The 16297-nt window shown below is 40.2% G+C and overlaps 1 protein-coding gene across 2 annotated transcripts; it reads right to left on the reverse strand.

Moving 5' to 3' along the window:
* Positions 1 to 3859: 3859 nt before the first annotated feature.
* LOC105892213 (NACHT, LRR and PYD domains-containing protein 12-like) lies at positions 3860 to 11318 on the reverse strand. 2 transcript variants are annotated; one of them, XM_031562669.2, is made up of 10 exons: positions 11027 to 11318; positions 10441 to 10611; positions 9789 to 9923; positions 7822 to 9430; positions 7066 to 7242; positions 6618 to 6791; positions 5968 to 6141; positions 5286 to 5459; positions 4609 to 4782; positions 3860 to 4098 (listed from the first exon to the last, which is right to left on the reverse strand). In XM_031562669.2, exons 1-10 carry the CDS (start codon positions 11280 to 11282, stop codon positions 3891 to 3893), a joined length of 3252 nt encoding a protein of 1083 aa, XP_031418529.1. In that variant the 5' UTR covers positions 11283 to 11318; the 3' UTR covers positions 3860 to 3890. The 2 variants fall into 2 exon arrangements, with proteins under 2 accessions (XP_031418529.1, XP_031418530.1); XM_031562670.2 differs by lacking the exon at positions 5968 to 6141.
* Positions 11319 to 16297: the final 4979 nt, after the last annotated feature.

Here is a 16297-nt window from a genome sequence, read left to right on the forward strand (position 1 = left end):
CCCGCCATTATTGTACATATTAGTTTATTTACCTGCAGGCTTAGAGATAATAGGTTTGACAGAGGATGCTAGGCTATATTATGCTTTCCTTATGTGTTTGCTTATGTTATCTGAAGTAAAGTGACTGGATGCAGTCAAACCTAAATTAGTTGTTTGTGTGTTATATTCTGTGTAACTTTACAATCTTTTCCCAATCATATTCCAAGTAAATGGTTCAATGTATTCCCTTGTGTATTTGGTATATCTCAGTATATAACTGGTTTGTTAAGTGATAATAGGTTATGTTTAAAAGTATATAGAGATAGATATTTAATTGCTATATTTGGTATTAGGCTATTTAATGGTATTTATGATCTGCTTAAATAATAGTGTTAGCAGTGTGCTTTAACTTTTAAGTTTTAATTATATATCGAAGAAACAGGTTAGGAATCCGGGCAGCGCACTCCACTAAAATAGCCAGGACAGCTAGGGGGCGCTACACTATGCGCTATTACGCTATGTAATAAATTAATCACATGTTCACAGGCTTTGTGTCAATACATTTTTTACCCACAGTGCAGTCTCTTTCTTTTGTTCTTGCCTCTAACCCGAGACAGGGGGGTGACACAACGGATATCATTTTCCCAGTTTATCCAGACTGTCTGGCAGGTGGGACTGCAGTGTGAGCAGTTCCCGCAGGGAGGAGAAAGTGGAGAGGGAAAAGGGGAGGATCCACCCACAGCATTGCTGGGAAGTTTTGGTTGAGACAGACGTATGACAGCAGCACTTATTGCCATCAGAACTCGCTGCAGCATGTTGAGACTGAGATAAGATGAGGGGAATAGAAGTGGCTGCTGACTGGTGATACTAGCAGAACATGTGCAACCATGACTTCTTGGAGTTTAGGAAGAGGAGCAACATGCACATCCATGTAGGAATAGAAAGAAGATGCATCTCCTATAGTGTTCCAGACTAACTCTATGTTTCCACTTGGGCGTTAATCGTCCTGCTCTCATTGGGAACGAATGGAGACGATATCCCATCTGTTGAGCAACGAAAAGCCTCCGCCGCCCTTTCAAAGTTGACAATTGTTTAACTTTATGCAAATGCGGACCATGCGGTAACCAATCAGTTCGGTGTGTGTGAGAATTGAAAGCCGACGTTGTGCAGAAGGGCGGGAGTAATCAAAAAAATCAAAACAAGATGATCTGCTTAAAAAAGTCTCTGGATTCTGTTACTGGGAAATATTTTATGTGAATAAAGGTGTTTACACGACTTTTATATGTCTACATCAACTCGGTTTGTTGTTTATATACTACACGAACGCTGTCAGGGCAAACAGAATATTGTAGGTCTTAACTGAAGATCTCGACCGTTATTGTTAGCTTGCTGCTAACACTTTAATTGAAGATCAATGTAGAAGCTAGCTGGTTTGTAACCTGTAGCCTCATTTGTGCGTTTTGCCTCTGATATGTGTGATATCGTGATTTAACTGGCTGATATAAATGAATCAGAGAAAACAAATGAATAAAGGAATACATTTAATGGATAAGTAAATGGATCAGAGCATGAGTGACAGCCGCAACATCTATCATATTTTCATGATTTCACAAGCTAATCTGCTATATTAGTGCTGCACTGCAACCGAACTTGCTACTTGACACTCGCTACTTGACAGCCAAACGGATTTTTCTGACCACGCCCCCTAGGTGGGATACCGCCTGCCGATAAAACGTCTGAGTGGAAACATACAGTAAGGCTACATCCACACTAATACATTTTAATTTCACACGGGTTACTATGTTTACGCCTGGTGCCTACTCTACACTACTGAGAGACAGAGAAATGTGAAACTCTGACTGTTATCATGTATGTAATAATGTAATAATGTAATGTTAATCAAATACCTTTGTGAGCTGATTAATTGTGTCTTGAAACATGGATTTTTGGTGTTTCTGTGTGACTTTGATTCTAATGTGCTGACGCCTCTTTCTCTGTGGATGTGCTTAAAGGTGAACTTTCTGTTTATGTGTGCGTAAGCAAGGGCTGATAAGAAAGAACTAGTAGTAAAAAGTGTACTCTCTGTGTGTGTGTGCGTAAGCAAGGGCTGATGAGAAGAACTAGTAGTCCTTCTTTTCTGCCTTGCTGATGCATTACGTTGCAAAAAGCATAGCAAGATGACCTTGGATGTGGGAGACCCACCATGTGGTTATCTCTAGTGCTTTGGTGTCAGAGAACTCTAACTTCTTACTATATAAACCTTGTGTGATGTGTTTAACTTTGCTTCTCTCTCGTCTGTTGCAGTCTGGAAGTGAGCCTGTGCCTCTCTCTTGTCTGCCAGGACATGAGTGAGCCCGATATGCATATCAAATAAAATTATACTCTGTCCGAGGTAAACTTGAGTGTGAATTTTCACCTAACACTGGGTCTTATTAGTCACAACACTTTTAGAAACGATGATGCAGACACCCACGTTCACTTCCTGATTGGGTCTTAGTCACAACACATCCTTCCCTAATTCGACAAGCTTATATCATGTGACCCTTTTCCGGAGGAAAACAGCAGCATCAGCCTTGACTACCAGTGGCGAATGCAACATGGATAACGAATTACAATCGTAGCTGACCTTGTTGTCTTTGCTAGCATCTGTTGTGCAGTTCAATTCTGCATTTCATAATGCTACAACTGCTTACATGCGCAGGAGGCCAGATATTGTTCAAGCGATCTGCAACAATGCCCGTGTCCAGCAACATTATAACCTGTAGCCTCATTTGTGCGTTTTGCCTCTGATATGTGTGATATCGTGATTTAACTGGCTGATATAAATGAATCAGAGAAAACAAATGAATAAAGGAATACATTTAATGGATAAGTAAATTAATCAGAGCATGAGTGACCGCCGCAACATCTATCATATTTTCATGACTTCACAAGCTAATCTGCTATATTAGCGCTGCACTGCAACCGAACTTGCTACTTGACACTCGCTACTTGACAGCCAAACTGATTTTTCTGACCACGCATAGAGCGTACGTAAATGGTCATGTGAATTGCATTTTCAGGCGTATTAGTATCAATGGAGATTATTTCTAAAACTGAGATAAAACGCTTGTCTGGACGGAGACCGTTCTTTCTTCCAAAATGAAAATGTATTCGAGTGGACAAAGCATTTGCTGGTGCTCTTAGTGAAAAGACTATTCCCATCCCCTCCATTAGAAATCTCCCTCCCAACCCCTTGAGCCTTGGTGCCCTCAGCAACAGCCTGTGTCCCGTACACCAAGAACCACCACTGTGTTCATTTTAGGACAAAACCCCACATATACATGGGAAAAAAGCCAGTCTATCCAGAATATGTCACCTAAGATCAAAATGTTATTTACACCCAGATAAACACCCAGCACTCACCTCAAAGTCTCTAGTTTACAGTTGGGATCATTCAGTCTGCCTGTCAGCTCTCTGACACCTGAGTCTCCTGGGTGATTGTAGCTCAGATCCAGCTGTTTCAGATAGGAGGGGTTTGATTTGAGGGCAGAGGCCAAGAAAGAACAACCCTTGTGTGTGATGAGACAACCGCTCAGCCTGAAACAAGAGACAACAGAGTCAGACTATACATTTATAAAATATATTGTTTTAGGTAATCTTTTATAACTGACCAAACTGCTTCCAGCTTGCATTTTGGATCTTTAGGTCATTTTGATCCTTTCCCTTTATAAACTGCATACACTCTCATACAGCAGGACACATCTGTACATAAAGACAGCTGATGCAGTGTCCTCTGTATTTCTGTCCATTTTGCTTGTTCTCTGTGGTTCATATAAATAGAAACAAACAGATGTACAGACATACACACAAACACACACACACATAAAACACAGACGCAACATTTCTGAGGAATTGCTATTGAATTTCACCTATTGAGCCTTTCTTATATGCCTCATAACTGACCTCAGTGTCTCCAGCTTGCATTGTGGATCTCTTAGTCCCACACAGAGCAGATTCATTCCATCATCCTTCAGGTCATTGTCACTCATGTCAAGTTCCCTGAGATGTGAAGATGTCCCTTGCAGCACTGATGCCATCATTTCACAGCTTGTTTTAGAGAGTCGACAGTGATTAAGCCTGTTTAAAAAATATGATGTATGTATGTAATTATATATACGTGCACATTTATTATATTCAGCTCCTCCATTCATACATTTACACACCTTTTCACATTACTCTTCTATTTCCTCTCTTTTGACCCTATATGACCATCATTTTGTATTTGTATCTAAAGTAAAAACACTGGATTACAAAATTGTTGATGATCCAGCACGCTGACCTGTGCACAGGAGCGCATGGTCAATTCTAAAGGGTTCAGACTTTTTCTACAATCTGTATGAAGTAATGTAGACATGGAATTGTTTCCCTTCACTTTATAAACTGCACACACTGTCATACAGATGAATACATTAGGACACATATGTACATAAAGACAGCTGATACAGTGTTTTCTGTATCTCTGTCTCTTTTGCTTGTTCTCTGTGTTTCATGAATAGAAACGACACACAAACACACAGAAACACAATTTCTGAGGAATTGCTTTTGAATTTCACCTATTGAGTCTTTCTTATATGCCTTATAACTGACCTCAGTGTCTCCATCTTGCATTGTGGATCTCTTAGTCCCACACAGAGCAGCTCCACTCCTTCATCCTGCAGTTTATTTCCACTGATTGCCAGTTCTCTCAGATAGGAAGGTGTCCCTAGTAGTGTAGATGCAATCATTTCACAGCTTGCTTCTGAGAGGTCACACCGATTTAGCCTGTTTAAAAAATACAGTTGATTTGCACATTTGACACTATTCAGCACTTTTGTTCATACATGTATACATTTTTTTTACATAACTCGTCTATCTCCTCTCTTTTGGGCCTATAAGATCATTATGATGTGTTTGTATATAAAGTGTTGACACAAGTTTACAAAAATATTCATGATCCAGCACATTGAGCTGTGCACAGGAGCTCATGGTCAATTCTAAAAGGTTCAGACTTTTTCTACAATCTGTATGACATAATGTAGACATGGAATTGTTTCCCTTCACTTTATAAACTGCACACACTCTCATACAGATGAATACATTAGGACACATCTGTACATAAAGACAGCAGATGCAGTGTTATCTGTATCTCTGTCTCTTTTGCTTGTTCTCTGTGTTTCATGAATAGAGACAAACAGACACACACACACACACACAGAAACACAATTTCTGAGGAATTGCTTTTGAATTTCACCTATTGAGTCTTTCTTATAAGCCTCATAACTGACCTCAGTGTCTCCATCTTGCATTGTGGATCTCTTAGTCCCACACAGAGCAGCTCCATTCCTTCATCCTGAAGGTAATTGTTACTCATGTCCAGTTCTCTCAGATGGGAAGGTGTCCCTTGCAGCAATGATGCCATCATTTCACAACTTGCTTTGGAGAGGTCACACCGATTTAGCCTGTTTAAAAAATACAGTTGATGTACACATTTGAAACTATTCAGTACTTCTGTTCATACATTTATACTTTTTGATTCACATAACTCGTCTATCTCCTCTCTTTTGGGCCTATACGATCATTATGATGTGTTTTAATATGAAGTGTTGACACAGGTTTACAAAAATATTCGTGATCCAGCACAATACCTGTGCACAGGAGCTCATGGTCAATTCTAAAGGGTTCAGACTTTTTCTACAATCTGTATGATATAATGTAGAAATGACATTTTGATCCCTTCCCTTTATAGACTGCAGACCCTCTCATACATATGGATAGAGCAGGACACATCTGTACATAAAGACAGCTGATGTAGTGTTCTCTGTATATCTGTCTCTTTTGCTTGTTCTCTGTGTTTCATGAATAGAAACAGACAGACACACACACACACACACACACAGACGCAATATTTCGGAGGAATTGCTTTTAAATTTCACCTATTAAGTCTTTCTTATATAGCTCATCACTGACCTCAGTGTCTCCAGTTTGCATTGTGAGTCTCTTAGTCCCACACAGAGCAGCTTCATTCCTTCATCCTGCAATTCATTCTCACTCATGTCCAGTTTTCTAAGATGGGAAGGTGTCCCTTGTAGTGTAGATGCAATCATTTCACAGCTTGCTTTTGAAAAGTCACACCGATTTAGCCTGTTTAAAAAATACAGTTGATGTGCACATTTGACACTATTCAGCACTTTTGTTCATACATTTATATATTTTACATAGCTCGTCTATCTCCTCTCTTTTGGGCCTATATGATCATTATGATGTGTTTGTATATAAAGTGTTGACACAGGTTTACAAAAATATTCATGATCCAGCACATTGACCTGCCCACAGGAGCTCATGGTGATTTCTGAAGGGTTCAGACTTTTTCTACAATCTGTATGACAAGATGTAGAAATTCATTGTGATCCCTTCCCTTTATAAACTGCACACACTCTCATACAGATGACACATCTGTACATGAAGACAGCAGATGCAGTGTTCTATCTACAGTATATCTGTCTCTTTTGCTTGTTCCCATGTTTCATATAAACACATACACACACACAGTCACAATTTCAGAGGAATTGTTATCGAATTTCACCTATTGAGTCTTTCTTATATGCCTCATAACTAACCTCAGTGTCTCCATCTTGCATTGTGGATCTCTTAGTCCCACACACAGTAGCTCCATTCCTTCATCCTGCAGGTAATTCCCACCCATGTCCAGTTCTCTCAGATGGGAAGGTGTCCCTTGCAGCACTGATGCCATCATTTCACAGCTTGCTTTGGAGAGGTGACACTGATTTAGCCTGTTTAAAAAATATTATGTACACATTTGATACTATTCAGCATTGGCACTGATTTAGCCTGTTTAGAAATGAAGATTAAACATCATATTGTCGAGATATCTCAGTTATATATACAATTATAACGCTATAATTCATGTTTGCACAGTTAAACACACTCTGTGTTTATAAGCATCTCTCTCAGCCAGTATGTCAGAATAAATGTCCAAAATGGTCCCAAGTTATCATTGTTGTTAACAAGGCTTTTCTCCCAGAACCCACCCAAAACTGTACTCACCAAACTCTCCTAGAGACTTTCACTACAGGAAGCAGTCTGCGGAGCCCTTCCTCTGATTTCAGGTATTTTTTCAGATCAAACTCATCCAAGTCTTTAGCTGACATAAGCAGCAGATAAGCCAAAGCTGAACACTGGGCTGGAGTCAGGTTCTTCTTCTCATCTGCTGAGTTTATGTACCTGGGTAACATTTTAAACATATTCATAATCTTAATAAGTGATACTTAAAACGCCTCTTATTTAAAAAGAGAATACAAGTCTCTACTTTCAAAACAAAGTCCAGAAGAATAGAGAAATACAAATGATAAGAATCAGTAGTAAATAGCATCAATACCGACAAACATCAATTTCCTATTCACTACAGATAAAAAAAACATTCTGTAGATTGTTTTTGACACTTAGATAATCATTTTGACACAGGTTAAAAACATAATTTAAGGACTATTCCTTTATCAGGGGAAAGATAATTGCACAGATTTGATGATTTCAATGCATTTACATCTACATTTAGTAATTTGGCAGACGCTTTTCACCAATGCATCTATGATCTTTTCCTTGAACCACAAACAGTTACAGTACATGTAGGAAAACCAATATATTTAAAGCAGTTACACTCCAATAACGGAGCCCTGCGAAGGGCTTTTATTAGTATGTACTCTTTCGGAATCAAACCTATGACACTGGTGTTGTTGACACCATGCTCTACTAATTGTGCTATTTACCAATTCCTTTGAATGTGAAATGGTCTGTATTAATTACCTGTTGATCTCCTCAACCAGAGAGTTGTCCCCTAACTCATTCAAACAGTGGAAGAGGTTGATGATCCGTTCTGGTGAGATATCTTTCCTGATCTTCTTTTTGATGTATTGAACTGTTTTCTTGATGCTCACTTCTCTGATAGCTAACTGTGGAAGCACCACATCCAGGGGGGACCGCATTTCTGGCTCCAACATTGGAGCCAGGCCGAGGAGGAAACGGACAAAAAGATCCAAATGTCCGTTCTGGCTCTGCAGGGCCTTTTCCAGAGCAAATCTGTAAAGGTCAAACCTTGTGTGTGTGAACCACCAGCTGATCTTCTCTTTCCATGTCTTGAGGAAGGGATTTGCCCAATGAACACCTTTATGAAGAACAAAAAGTGCTGCCAAGAATTCCTGTACACTGAGATGCACAAAGCTGAACACGTTCTCTCCAGTTGAACCACTTGCCATGTTGAAGATCTGTGTACAAACTCCAGCCTGCAGTGCTCCCCAATTTACATCAATGTGACACTCTGCCAGGTCCTTTTCATAGAAGATCAGGGTGCCTTTGTCCAGATGTTTGAATGCCAATTTCCCAAGTTTAACAAGGAACTGTCCTTTTTCCTCTGCACTCATCTTCTTGTCCTCTGAGTATTTGTCATCCATTCTTTTTATCTGAGAGACACTATACAATGTGTACAATTCTGTCAAAGTTTTGGCTGATTCTTTTTTGCTCTGACATTCCAGTATTTTTTCCACCACATTGGCTAGAATACGGCAGAATACTGGTATGTGACACATGATGTGGAGGCTTCTATTCTTGTTGATATGGTCAATGAGTCTCTTAGCCTTCTCTGGATTCTCTATGTTGTTCTGAAAGAACTCATCCTTCTGAAGGTCATTGAATCCTCGAACCTCTGTCACCAAGTTGAAGCAGTCTTCTGGGATCTGACTGGCTGCAGCTGGTCTGGTTGTAACCCAGAGGAGTGCAGAGGGCACTAGCGTACCTTTAATGAGACTTGTTATGAGTAGGTCTACTGTTGACTCTGCTTCAAGCTCACAAATCCATTTGCCAAAGTCCAGCTGAAGTCTACTTTCATCCAAACCGTCAAGGACAAAAAGAATTTTGCATTCACTCAAGTCAGGGATGTTTTCCAAATCTTTCCGATAAGGGTAGAACAAATGTAGAAGATCAAGAAAGTTGTAGTGTTCACCTTTCCTCAAGTTTAACTCCCGAAATGGAAGAACAAAAACAAAGTCTATATCTTGATTTGCTTTTTCCTCAACCCAGTCCATGACAAACTTCTGCACTGCAATAGTTTTCCCCACGCCAGCAATTCCCAAAGTCAAAACATTTGTGGCAGAGTCTGTGAACATGTTTGCCAATTTGACTTGCTTATCATCAGAGCTTGGTCGAGTCCCAATCTGTCTCATGTCAATTGTCGACACTTCATGTTCATTGCTGACCCCACCTGTGCTGCCCTCTACAATGTGAAGCTCAGTGTAGATATCTTGTACTTTGTAATCTCCAGACTCTTGATGTACAACAGAAAACCTTTTTTTCAGGTGTTTCTGAAGCTTCAGTTTTAGTGATGCTTTCCTCTTTTTAACCTCCTCTGCTGCATTGCCATCTGAAGACAACAAAAGTCAGATGTAATATGGTGAAACGGGGATACAACTAGTTGTTTATATTACATATGACACCTTAATCTTAAAATATGATTTTCACTTTTTAGCTTTTATTTGTCTAAGCAACTATCATTGTTTTAAACATGTTGCATGGATGAACTTACTTTTTTCTTCTTTATGTATTCTTATACTTAACTTTACATGTCTGTGTATCAATCTCCACTTATGAATCCCCAAGACTCACCTACTTAAGTAATATCATAAATACAACAAGGTTTGTGTAATATTTGTGTGTGTGTGTGTATTGCAGCTAATATGCTGCTGAATCCAAATGTGAAATGAGTGACATTGGGTCATTACCCTCTCCTTGTTGTGGCATGAGTGATCCTCTGCTCAAGGCTGGGGCGTCCACCATCCCTCCAGAGTGAGCAGTGATGTCTGCTTTCACCCCACCATCCTTTCTGACCAGACATGGGAAACACTGTTCCCCTCCCACTTAGAGAGCAGAAACATAAATGGAAAGTGAGAGTTGGAGATGGAGGGGGGGGGTCAGAGAGGGAGTGAGAGAGATGAAAGAGAAAGATACAGAGAGAATGAAGAGACAGATAGATACCCAGTCAGACAGAAGGAGGAGACATAATGAGTGAATGGATGAGAGAAAAAGCGGTGAGAAAGAAAAGGTGGAGAAAGAGATGAAATGAAACAGAAAGAGTCACAGAGAAAGTAAGCAGAGAGAAAGTCATAGAGAGAGAGAGAGATACGATGAATACATGTGGTACTTCCTACATTGACAGGCACCTCATCAGCGACTGTGAGCTACACACTTACATTCTTCCAGATCTCCAGACTCACCTACTTACAAATATCATAAACATACCTAGGCTTATATACTGGCCATGTGTGTGTGTGTGTGTGTGTGTGTGTGTGTGTGTGTGTGTGTGTTTGTGTGTGTGTGTGTGTGTACTGCAGTTAATATGCCACTTGATCCAAATGTCTGACAGTGGGCCATTACCCTCTTCTTGCTGTGGCATGGGGCTTCGTCCAAAGTTGAAGGTGACAGGGCCTCTGATGGTGCAGCCAGTCACGGCTGGGGCATTTACCATCCCTCCAGAGTGAGCAGTGGCGTTCACCTTGACCCCTCCACCCACTCCGGCCAGATCTGGGGAACACTGCTGGCCTCCCACTTAAAGAGAGAGAGAGAGAGAAAGATAGAGAGAGAAAGACAGAGAGATGGAGAATGGGGGGAGATAGCAAAGAGAAAGATGGAGAGTGAAAGAAAGAGAAACAAGGAGAGGAAAGACCATATAAAGAAATGGAAAGTTAGAGTGAGAGATGGACCGATAGAGGGGGTCAGGGAGAGAGGGAGAGAGATAAAAGAAAGAGAGAGGGAAAGGCAGAGATACATTGAAAAAAAGTCAATGGGAGAGATGAAAAGAGGGAATGATAAATAAAGACCAGACAGAAATGAAGGAGAAAGTTAAAAGAGAGAGCAAAAGAGAGGGAAATAGTGTTAGGAGAAAAAGAAATTATGAATATATATGATTCTTCCCACATGCACAAACAACCGCCTACTCAGAGGCTGTGAGCTACACACTTACATTCTTCCAGATGTCTCTCCAAGTCCTTGGCCAACTGGTTGTGGTTCATCTTCTTCAAGATGGTCAACATTACGTCCCCAGCTCCCGTGCTGTACACCTGCACCATCCAGTCCACAGTGTCATCTGTGTCGGCCTTCTCCAGCTTTCCCGATGCAATTTGGCCCTGGTCCTGAAGGTCGTGCTTAAACCTCTTAAATTCGGTCCCCGTGAGGTTGTCAAGAGTGTTCCTCAGCACTTCCCTCTGAGTTGCGGTCATTGTGGGGTCTGGATATTAGTCCGCTACAAACTGGATGCTTGGGGTCAGGCTGGGTCAGCTTTCAAGAAGGCCAGATGTTGGGGGGATAGTTCATGTTCAAAACAAAAAATGATTTTTTTTCATGAGCAATTGTTAAAAGCACAATTTAATTTTCACAATGGAATTCTACCCTCCCTCTCTGTATTTGTGTCTGTGTGTGTCTCTTTGCGTGTTTGTGTGTGTTGGTTTATGTCTATGTACGTGTTAAATAAGAGGTGATAGTACACAATACATGATTGTGAAGGTGGAATTGTCTTAAATACAAAGACGTAAAGAGTTTGCTTTGCTCTTGTAAACGGCAAACTGTAACACAGAAACACTAGCGTTTGCAACTTTTGTTCTAAGTGCTCATGAGCACAATTTTATCAGGGGATTTTTGGCAGCTTTCAAAAATGGAAAAAATGAGTCTCACGTTTTGCAACAAAACTTCCTTTCAAGAAACCGTAAGCTGTGGCTGTTCCAGTGTTAAGCTAGGAACATTACAAGGGTCATGCAATTCTGTTTTCCTCAATGAAGGGAAGAGAAGCCCTTTTGTTTAGCCACTTGTGTTTAGGCCTATGCATTTTGTCATGGGTTGTCAGAGGAAACACTGTTGCCACCATGTTAGTAACATTTGTGAGAGGAAAAGCAGCCTTGAGGAACATTAGTTGGTTATCTGGATAGCCTGGGACACCTTAACATTACTGTAGGCCCCAGGGCTAAGAGCGTTTTCGGGGGCTGCAGCTAGATGGATAGATAGCCTCCCACCACAGGTTATGAAGACGACAGCGTAAATAGCCTAGAAGTACAGATGCCATGGTGTCATAGAGGGGAATAAAGTTCACTTCCATTTCTATGAAGCCTGAAGTCCACCATGTTTCCATTAATGTAAACAGTCAACGACGGTATTCAGGACTTATATGTATACTTTTTCAGCTGTTTTGCGGGGGGAAATACACAGAGGAAAACTTTATCAAAAGAAACAAATTGTAGTCGAATAGTTCACAGACATGGCTGGACTCATTGTACCAGAGACGGTTCACGTGAGCACAGATTTTTAGGGATTTCTTCGCCTCATAGTCACTGTGGTAAATACAGGACCCATTTTTCACAAGCTACACATCTTTCTAACATTCTGACAGTAAAATGGAATTTTTCAGACTGACATAACAGGAGAAACATAGTCTCACAGGATCTGCCAACACAGATATGGCATCTCTACACCTCCCTGAAGTGAATTAAACAAACAAAAACATTGCTGGTTGTATTACAGTAAGAGTATGTTAGGTAATATGACACAAATCTATGCATTTGTAGATTTGACTGTCACTTCAGCACCTTTAAGCACCAATAGGGTTGCAAAGGGGAGGATAATTTCCAGTAAATTTCTGGGAACTTTCCATGGGAAGTTAAGCTGGGGAATTTTGGAAAATTAGATTTTTTTTTGTGTGCAAAAGTTAGCCTATAACAGGGAACTTAAATGTAGTGTAAAACAAGACTAGGCAAGCCTAGCTCAGCTGGACCCTGAACATCGGACCTCATTCTCGAACGCAGTTAAGAAAAAGTTAAGAAATGTCTTCTTAACTCCACTTACAAAGTTCCCCGGGCAATTCTGGCATTCATGAAAGTTTCCTCATCTGGGATTAGTTCTTAATTTAGAACAGAATTTAAAGAACGCTAAATAGCAGTCGTAAATCGGCCAGATTGGAGTGTGCCCATGTTCTTGAGGGCTGAATTCGTGAGAAATCGTTGGTGATTGCGTTCACATCAATTCTAGATAATTCTATAATAATAATAAATAAGAGAATATTTGTATCATAAACAATTACGTTTAACATTTATAGTCATGATTCTACGAGGCGTCGTGATTTAAATAAAAATACTACACGAACATGGCAGTGAATGTTGAAAGTCGCTCCAGTAAAGTTCGAGCAAAACCCACGCTGACTGTGTGAGTGTAGTATTTTGAAAATGCACTTTACGGCATAACAGACCGGTGTTTGCTTTCCGTGAATTACAGTTAGTATAAATACATTTACATTTACATTTAGTCATTTAGCAGACACTTTTGTCCAAAGCGACGTACACGAGAGAGAACAGTCAAGCTACGAGCAATAGAAACCTGGTGTAACAATAAATACTACTTTACATAAGAAACAGAAAAATGAAATAGAAAAGAAAAAGAAGTGCAGGAATGTAACTGCTGTAAGTGCAAGTTAAGCACTAGTCGAAGTGCCAGTTAGGAAGGGAGGTGCTCTCTGAAGAGTTGGGTCTTCAAAAGCTTCTTGAAGGTAGAGAGGGACGCCCCTGCTCTGGTAGTGCTAGGCAGTTCGTTCCACCAACGTGGAACTACAAATGAGAATAGTCTTGATTGCCGTACTTGCACAGACGGCAGATAACCCCAAAATGTGTTTATTCCCATTAATTCCCGTTAATTCCCATGGAAAGTTTCCAATTTTGAAAATCCCGGAATTTTGCAACCCTAAGCACCAATATTCTTATTGGTACGTATTCATGAGAATATTAAACAGTGTGTGTGTGTTTGTGAAATAAGTTGACAGTTCCAATACATCATTTGGATTATAGAGTTTCAAAACTTTTGGAGGGCAGTACTCCCTGCAAGTAACTGGGGACAGTGTCAAGGTTGAACCTGAAGATGGCGCTATTTTACTATATTTCAGTTGATTTCTGTGAACACTTCCCTTTCTGCAAGGAGCTGGTGACAGTGTCAAAGTTGAACCTGAAGAGGGGGCTATTGTACTATATTTCTGTTGATTTCTGTGAACAATAACACAAGAAAAACTGAAGAATAAAGAACTGTGAACATGACATTGTTTATCGCATTATACACATGCTGAAGTCTGTAAGTCAACCAACAATGCATACAACATCTCTATGAACCCACAACTGATCAACATTCATGCCATGATCCACCTTACCTCAGTGTCAAAATAAGTCATCCCTTAGCCCACTCCCTTAACTGTCCCTGAGGGCACAATAATTCCATGTGAGAACAGCAATTGAAGTAAATGGACTGAGACCCACAATTCTCTTACAGGAAAGGACAAACAGCCTATAGCACACCAGCTTGTTTAATCACTGGAATAAAACGTCAATGTGTCACAGTCTCAGGTTCCAGCTTCATTAAAAGCTTCAGTAAAAGATTATGTTGTATTATGGTCTTACCAATACAGGGAGCATTGGGGTTTTAAAGAGGCAGTAAACATTTTGTATTCCTAAGTGATAGCACATTGACATGTCTGTTCTGCAACAGGCACACATCACATGCATTACTTTGACCTACGATTCTTTCTGGCTCTTTGTAGCTCGCCTAAACAGACATACCAAAAATAAATCAAGAATAGCTCCACAACTATCAGGCCGATATGCATAATCTTGGTGTCTATGGATAGGTTAGATTTTTGAGAATATATTCCCAGTGTCAGTAACATTGTGACTGAGTACATAGTTATAAACCAAAGGAGAGATGTAGGTGTTTATCTTCGCCTAAAATGTATTCCAGATTAGACAGTGGATAACACCATGATAGCAATGATCCCATGGAAAGAAATACCACAAAGCAGATAGATTCTGCAAAAGTTTTAGTAAGGCTAGGACCAGACAGACTCTCTATTTGGCCACTTGGATACAGATTGTGTTCCAAATGGGGTTTTTTCCTCTTGAAAGGAGATCTGGCTAATACATACTACTGATTTCCACTACAGGAGGCTGTGTCCACACAATGCATTCTTTGGCCATCACATCTACCCAGTGAATCATCAGATTGTACCATTGTGCACAGTATATTATCAACAAACACAACTAAATTGTATAGTTTTGTCTCCAAATGGAGCAGTTTTATTATAATAATGAATGAATGGATGTGTTCTGTTGTGTGTGAATGTTCATGTGTTTATGGGGTATGCACGATTGAGTGCAGTGGTACCTGCAGTGGTTCCTGCTTGAGTGGTACTTCTGAAAACAGTTTCTGCTTGAGGTGAGACACAGGGCAACATTGCACCGGCTGCAGTACAGTGGTGTCTTCACTTTTTTTACCATGCTAGCACCTGTGGTACAATCCTACCAATGTCGTGGTATTGCATTATCAGCAAAACTAACAAAAATGTACTGAAAAGTTGTTCGAAATCCCCCCAAAAAACACAATAACTTTTTCATATTCCTCATCACTGGTGTCTGAGGAATCTTCAATTACCACATCACTTCTACTCAAAATCTCTTCCTAGACTTCTAATGTGTTAAATTGTGTTTTCTTTGACATTGTTTTAAAAATGTATTACGAAATACGAAAAAAAGAAAAATCTATGTGAAAAAGGGAAGAAAAATGCGAGTCTATCGTCGATCGTGCGTTGTGCGTGAATTCCAAAAGTTGAATGCTAATGTTCTCTGCTCACGCATGAGTATCGTATGCCGTGAAGCAAGTCTCATACGTGTCTCTAAGTCTCTTAGGCGTAAGATACCGTTGAAAAGCTTGCGAGAAGTACAATAGAATGGCACTGTGTCTTTAGCCTATACTGTCACTACCCAATCCTAGTCACTACCCGATCCTAGTCGTGCATGCTCATACACAAACGGTTTACGGCATAAGGCTCATCATCAACATATTGGGCTTGTCTTAACGCATAATGTGGGTTTACTTAACGTCATATTTAATAATGTTGTAAATGGTTTATAGCATAAGGTTCAACGTCAACATATGGGGCTTGTCTTAACGCATAATGTGGGTATGTTTCATGTAATATTTATACCTTTCACTCTTTTTAAGCTAATTGGCTCAGACTATTTGAGCAGTCTTCATTTTACAGCTGTTGTGCTGTACAATGTACATACCCCTCAAAATGTAACTGGGGATAGACAGTGTGATCATCCACCACATATTTGCATGCGCGGCTTCGCTGTCGACAGTGTCACAAAGTGACGCATGCGCGACTAGGATCGGGTAGCGACTAGGATCGGGTATTGACGTATAGTACCACCAA

The sequence above is a fragment of the Clupea harengus genome, chromosome 24 (assembly GCF_900700415.2).
Source record: "Clupea harengus chromosome 24, Ch_v2.0.2, whole genome shotgun sequence".
Classification (NCBI taxonomy): Eukaryota; Metazoa; Chordata; class Actinopteri; order Clupeiformes; family Clupeidae; genus Clupea; species Clupea harengus.